The sequence below is a fragment of the Acomys russatus genome, chromosome 14 (genome assembly GCF_903995435.1).
Source record: "Acomys russatus chromosome 14, mAcoRus1.1, whole genome shotgun sequence".
Classification (NCBI taxonomy): Eukaryota; Metazoa; Chordata; class Mammalia; order Rodentia; family Muridae; genus Acomys; species Acomys russatus.
This window is the reverse complement of record NC_067150.1, coordinates 60,568,119-60,575,485: the sequence shown is the minus strand read 5'-3', so window position 1 is coordinate 60,575,485 and position 7,367 is coordinate 60,568,119. Positions and strand designations below refer to the sequence as shown.

Below are 7,367 nucleotides of genomic sequence, written 5' to 3'. Positions count from 1 at the left end.
CATTTACATATGCAACGTATTGCGTGATTATCATCTTCTTTGAAGTAGTTACTCCTCCACACAGGTCACAATGAACGAGAAAGGAATCACACTTGAACACCAGAGAGAAGCCTGTTGTTCTGGGGGAACAACTTAATGACATGCACAGCCCACAGAGCTAACAGCCAGCTGCCTGTCATTAGCTTCTAGAAGGACCAAAGAAAAAGCATAGGGCAGCTAAGGTGGCAGAGCACACTGGATGTAAACAGGACACGGATTGCTTCCAAATATTCATCGCCATGCCCCACGCTCGACCCTGGGGAAAGTGGTTTCTATCTGGATCAAATATTCTGTCACCCATTTTACGAGTAAATAAGTGACCGAATAGTGTTTATTGCTCTAAGTTCTGAGGGTGTGGTTGAGTATGCTCTGCCACCAGTCATGGTGGCTTCCTGCTGTGAAGCCAGCCTTCCTGCTTGTTTAAGGGGGGAAAAAAAAGATTCTGAGAGTCTGACAACCTGACCACATGTGTGCATGCACAGGCATGAGGCACAGGTGTGATTGCGCAGTCTGTCAAGGCGCAGCCAATTGCCTTTGATGACATTGACAGTTGGCCTTCTCATCAGTTAAAAAGAAACAGCAATGGGGTGGGGGTTCCCTATCGTCAAAGCTGGTGGAAGCATTTCAGACATTAGTGTTCAGGGACTAGAGTGAAGACCAGCATGAGAGAGTGTATCAGTCAACCAGTATTTGACTGTTGAGAAACTGCATTTCTGGGAACATATCTGATCCACACGGTACTAGGCTGCCCTTGTGGGGTTCTGCACAGCACAACCTTATGAGTAAGCAGTGGCTCTGTGACAGTATGTGAAAATGTCTGTCACATGTGCATATGTATATACTGATGGAGAGAGGAGAGGGGAGGAGGGAGATGTCTTTCACCTCAACACAAGGCGTGAGGTATGATTGTCACCCGAGGAACAGATTTCCCATTCAGGCTCTCCTGCTGCAAAAAGAAGCCATGTAATTCTGCGAAGTGTGTATTATGGGGCAGGAGATCCAGAATCCTCAGCTCCGCTGAGCTGCTCTGGCTTTCTGGGAAGGGCTATAAGGGAACATGAGTTCAGAGCTGTGACTCCCGTAAAGCTGTGGTCGGCCATGCTGGGACTGATCTGCCTTTAAGGGTCAGCTCTTCCAGGACACAAAAACCTGAAAATCACAAAAGCTAGGGCTGTGGAGTAGGAATTGTTTGCATGCCCCTGGAGGAGAAAACTGTTGTTTTCCAGTTCTGAAAGACTCTGTTGTTGCCCGTTTCACTAGGAGGGCTTTGCTCCTCCTGCTGGTCTAAAAAATAAAAATAAAAGTGAACCCATAACACACAGAATTTGAAATTGTCTAAAACTATGTTTCACGGGGGCATTTTAATTATTAGGGAGACAGCAAGCGGGCTGCACTTTGCTCCTCAGTTGGTCTGTGGCTTCTGATTTCATCTTCCGCGGGCACGGGCAGAACCTCACACTGCCTCAGGAGATAAAAAGTGTTTTGAAACACAGGAGTTTTGAACTTAAAAAAAAAAAAAAAAAGAAAAGAAAAAAGAAATGTGAAGAGTTCACATAGACAGACAGACAGACAGACGCACCCTCTCTCTCTTCTCTACAGTCCACTTGTGCCTTGGAGGGATGACATCATCATTCTTTTTAATAGTAAAACCACAATTTGTCCCAGTCCACTGGCCACCCTGTTTTTAAGAGTTTTAGAAGATCCCTGAGCACAGTGTTTCTGACCCTCAGCCCCACTCAGACAACAGGGCTCTCTGTCCTTGACACCAAGATGGATTGTCATTCACAGTAAGTCAACCATAAGGTGCTTTGTTTTTTTTTTTTTTTTTTTAAACCCTTTCGTTTTCCACCAGTCAGCACAAAGAACTGTCAGAAAATAGCTTTTTATTATATTATTATTATTATTATTATCATTTTAAAATAATAGTACTGGAAAGACGTGACTCAAACAACGGGTGTTTGAACAGTGGCTTTCGGCTCATTATCTGGCTGCTTCTCAACAATAAGTGATTCGATCGATTGACATTCCGTAGCCAAAAACAAAAAACAAAAAACAAAACAAAAAGGAAAAGGAAAAACAAACCAGAAAACAAACCAACAAACAAAAACCAAAACAAACCCAACAACTGTACAAATATGTGTTTTTCCCTGAGGGATCAAAGTACACCCGCAAGTGCTCTATGTACAGACAGTGCACTAGGTAGGAGTGAAAGACGTGTGCAAAAAAGCAACAAGGAGAGATGCTTGCATCCTACCGAAACCTCCTCATCAAGGCTTCTGCTAAGTTGCTTTGCATTTTGGAATGTCAGAACACACACAGCCATCCCGTGGTCTAAAACTAAAACCCATACAGCTACTATGGCACATTCAATGAAATAAAAAGTTTCCCAAAGACAGATAGGCAAATTCCATCAAGAAAATAATACAAAGTTTGTTTGTTTGTATTTTTTTTTTTAGAAAATTACATTACTTACTTTCTTTGTTTCACATTACAAAATCTTTTTTTTTTCTTTACACAAATCACATTTTATTGCAGGAATATTTCTAGTGCCATCAAATATTTATAGAAGGGTTAAAAAAATAGAAGTCTCTCTAGAGTGGTCCAGACAAGGCTTTGTATAGAATAAATCTTTTTTTTCCATCTTCTAGTTTTGATTTATGTATTTTGAATACATTTTCTTCTCCATTGACATTTAGTAGCCTAGAAGCAGTCTAACATACACACTTCATCCACACACACACACACGCACACGCACGCACACGCACACGCACACGCAGGCACGCGTACACGCACGCTCCTTCCTCCCTTGACCCTCGGCCCACCCCCATCCACTCACTCACAGAGATCTGCTACCCACAGGTTAAAGAACAACCAAACTTAGAAGCAGTGTCTTACTTAACTCATGTTTTCCTTAAGTTAGGAAGGGTGACTCAGGATGCTAAAGACTTTGGAAAAACAAAACAATTTATGGATTTAACACAAATTAGAATTCTGAGTGCTTTAAACAAACAAGCAAGCCACAGCCTTAGCACAATTTGTGATCTGTCCAAAAAGTGCCTTCAGCTGCACTTGGGATGCAGTTTGTGGCCAAGGCCGGTTTACCATGATATTGCTGGATCGTTTGAGCATCAGAGTGAACAACACCCAGATTTTGCACAAAAGCCTCATTTACCGTCTGTAGAAAAGGAGTTGCCTGATGGTGCTCTCGCAGCTGAGCTGACAACACTGTTCAGTCCTCAGGAGACTGCTGAGCCTTTTACGTTCAAGCAACTTTAATGACAGGAGCTGTTATGTGTCCATGATTCTACGTCATGGACCACCTCGTTGGCCCCACGCAAGTGGTTCTCACAATAAGGAAGAAAAGAAAAATGCCAAAGTTTTTACATCCTGTTCTGGACTCCCTGGGACTCTCATCTTAGGTACACATCATAGTCCGTTTCTCGGAGCGCGTGTCTCTACTGCCCCATCCATCCCTACAACGTTGTAGGGTTTTGCTCTGCTCTGAAAGCCTACTTCCTGCCTTTCTCTCAGGGACACCTGGAAGCAGCCACACCGCTCTCCTCTCCTGGTACATTGTGCAAGCAGTGTCCCCTGGCGTAGTACTGCGATTTGGAGCATCTTGTGTTTGTTTTCCACTAGGTACATGCAGAATCCTTTCTGGGAAAATGAGTTTTCTCTCAAGTTGAATATCACACACTCTCTCTCACCCTTAGAGAAGCTCGGTCCACTCTCCTTAGTCACACGTGGACACTGGGATTAGGTTTAGTTGCTCTTTAGTGCGCTAGCACCTGAGGCTGGTCATATGCAGAAAGCTTTGGTTAAAAAAGAAGTTAATAAACTTTACTAAAACCATCCCCAAATTTAGTGAATCTGAAGAAATAAAAAAAAAAAAAAAAAAAAGAAAGAAAGAAAAAAGAAAAAAAGAAAAAACAAGAACCAAACCTCACACCATTCCCTCACACAGGAGAAACATCAGGAAAAACAAAAAACAAAAAACCTGGGCAAATAAATAACACAACTGTGCTCTCTTCAGATATAAATACTATTAATCTTTAAAGGAACTATGCTTAAATAAAATTTTGATTTACCCCTTCTTGCCCAAATATAAATACTATATGCTGACAGCTAGCCTCTCCATATAAACACATAAAATTTTCTATGCTTGTAGGAAATTTACGTAAATATCACTCTCCTGTTTATGGTCAAACCCTTACTATATTTTTGGAAAAAAAAATCAGATGTTACTTAGGCTTCCTCCACACTGTTGTATATAGATTAACTGCTCCCGACTCTCTCAGTCCCTCTTAACTAAGGCAGGCAGACAGCGAAGTTACAAATCTGTGAAGTGCTCTGGGAAGCTGGCCCTGGGACCGCATCAGAAGGACACCAGCAGGAGCAGAGATGCTGGCAAAAGAGCCTAGAAGGACCATGGTGGCAGAGGAGGCAGAGGGATGTTGAGGGATTGTAAGCACCCCATTTGTACCATGGAAGAGGGTCTCTTTCCTTATAGATACAGTCTTTGATGCCAGACCAGTATCTTGTGAACAAAGTCGGCTCCTAAATGCCTCCTAAATTCTCAAAAGGGCACTTGTTTTTAAGGAGTTGTTGTTGTTGTTTTAATGTCTGTCTCTCTTGCTCACTGTGTGTGCATGCCATGTGTGCACATTCCCACAGAGGCCAGAAGGGGCCACTGATATCTTGGGGCTGGAGTTACAGGCTTTTGTGAGTCGCCTGATGGGATTGCTCGGCTCCAGGCTTTGGTCCTCTGATAGAGTGATACACTCTCTTGACCATTGGACCATCCTACCTCTAGTCTCAGGGCACCTGTTTTCACAGCATGCATACCTGTGAGCATCAGAGTGCTGCTTTCTCCTCCCACTGGAGATTGTTGTTGTTGTTGTTATTATTTTTAATGTAAGGTTAATCAAGAAGACCTCAATACTTTTTACCTGAACACAAAAGCGAAACTATCTTCTAAATATTTAATAAAATAAATTATAGTCCACAGTTTTCTAGTGAGGAAGTCGAGTCGACGAGGTTCAACACACTCTCTCTACCTCTTCATCCACCGTCTACCCACTATGGGGGGGCAGTACTCTGGAAGCTGGGGCAGGTAGTCTAGGACAGGTTTACTCCTTGATGGATGACTTCTTAGGGCTCCTGATGCCAAAAGCAGGAAACATTCAGTGGATGCTTCACCTGGGGGGTGTGCCTGCTCCACAGAGAGCTTTTGGGTCCTACTAAATAAAAGCTAGAAGCCAGTAAATATATTCTGGCTGTTAATATGTTATAAAGCATCAGAATTGCAAGATGACACTGTGTCCCTGTGACTACTGAATTGTGTCAAGTGAGCCTCTCCCCCCCAAAAGGTAGCATCTTAAAAACTTAAAAAAAAAAAAAAAAAAAAAAAAAAAAAAAAAAAAAGCACATACGGTTTAAGCCCACAGCACCAGACACTCCCTCGGCTCCAACGCAGCATAAACACACCACCCTTAACTGCATGCAAAACAACCATGAGTTGGGGAGCAGTCCACTACCAAACTCCAAATTTACAGGTGGAGGAAAAAAAATGTCAACAGGTTGATTTCTGGATATGACCAGCCAGTCTTTTAAAAAGTAATTGCTTCTTTGTAAACAGCAGCATCAGTACCTCCTGACGTACCTTCCAAGCCTTCTCAGCTAAACTTGTGTTTCTGGTGTGTACATGCGACACGGCGACAGTGAACACGCTAGCATTTAATTTAAAGAAAACAAAAGGTGCAAAACGGAAAGTGCCTTATCAATTCAACAGGAAAAGCTACGCCAGCTCACTACTTTTTATATTAATTAAAACAATATATAAACAATATCTCTTTAGCTATATATAGTCTTCATGCCCATTTACCCTGTGTAATATGTTATAATGCTATTGTTGCGAGCGCTATGGATTCCCTTTCCACGCCGTCCTGCTGACCCGGCAGTAATCGGTGAGAAAAACAAAAATCTTCCTTCATGACACAGAAAAGCAAGCTGTGCAAAGTAACGCTGCAACTCCCGCTATGCACACCGGGGTCGCCGATTACCGCTGGACTCTGTTGTTGCCCGTAAGAGTCTGTGGGCAGTGAGCTGCGGGAAAGGGGGCTCCTCCGATCGTAGTACCCTCCTCCTGTTATATGCCGAGGTCAACCGCTCTAGAAGCCGAGACATCTGTAGGCATAGTGGAAATCATATGCGTGGGCAAAACAAGTTCAGCTTTTTATTGGTTTTGATTGTTTCCCCCTCTGGGCCTGAACCCCGATCACCACAAGATGTCTGTGCAGTGTGTTGGCGCTCCAGGGCTGTGCAGGGCCGTAGAAAGTGTCTCAGTTAATTTTTGTCTTCGTTGTCATTTTTGTTTTGTTTCCTTTTTTTTTTTTTTTCTTTTTTCTTTTTTCCTTTCTTATTTTCATGTTTGTACTTCAGATGTTCTAGAACTGCCTGGGTGCTACATTTACCCATCGATTTGCATTGCTGGCTCGAATTCTGAAGTGAACAATTCCTTGTATAACGGAGGAAAATGGAGTCGCACAATGTCTGGGTATATTGCTTTAAATGCCATTAGCTTTTCTGTGTGTCGTCCACATAAGGCTCTTAGCGTAGACACCTTGCATATTAGCTGTAAGCAGGAGAAAGCACAGGGTGTCAGGGGAGGGCAGTCATGAAGGTGAAAACTAAAGGAATCGGGGTGATCTCCACACCATTGCTTGTCAAGGTAAAAACACACTTGATGCTGCTTAAGATTCCAGTGAGGGTGGGGGGAGGTAAATGGAGGTGCTATGTTAGAATGCACTGACTACATTTGAAGATGGATAATTTAACTCAAGGAGGTATTTATAAGCACATTTGCCCCCAGTCCCAGTCCCACCCCCACCCCTAATGCTAGAGCCCCTGCGACTTTCTGGACTCCTCCCTATCCCAGGCTGTACCATCTGGAGCCCCACGGGCCATTACTGTGGGAGAAGAAGAGATCTGTGGATGGAGAGGTAGGTTAGTGGCAGTGCTGGTTAGCAGGGGCGCTGCCGCTAGAGAGAGGGGCACCTGTCAGACGCTGTACACAGAACCAGTGTGAGTCAACTCTTTTTTTTTTCCTTTTGGTTTTTCGAGACAAGGTTTCTCTGTGTAGCCTTGGCTATCCTGGACTCGCTTTGTAGACCAGGCTGGCCCTCAAACTCACAGCGATCCGCCTGCCTCTGCCTCCCAAGTGCTGGGATTACAGGTGTGCGCCACCACCGCCTGGCTAACTCTTTTGTTTTAGTTTTAAAATTTCATTTATTTCTCTCTCTCTCTGTGTATAGTGTTGTGTATGTTCT

The 7,367-nt window shown here is 43.5% G+C and overlaps 1 protein-coding gene across 3 annotated transcripts in view; it reads right to left on the bottom strand.

Annotated features, from left to right (window-relative positions):
* Positions 1-5,654: 5,654 nt before the first annotated feature.
* The window catches only part of LOC127198672 (nuclear receptor ROR-alpha), a 195,191-nt gene continuing 193,478 nt past the window's right edge, over positions 5,655-7,367 (bottom strand). For all 3 annotated transcript variants that reach the window (XM_051156736.1, XM_051156735.1, XM_051156734.1), the window contains exon 10: positions 5,655-6,673. In XM_051156736.1, coding sequence (XP_051012693.1) covers positions 6,509-6,673 — 165 coding nt within the window. In that variant the 3' untranslated portion in view covers positions 5,655-6,508. The remainder of the gene's footprint in view (positions 6,674-7,367) is intronic.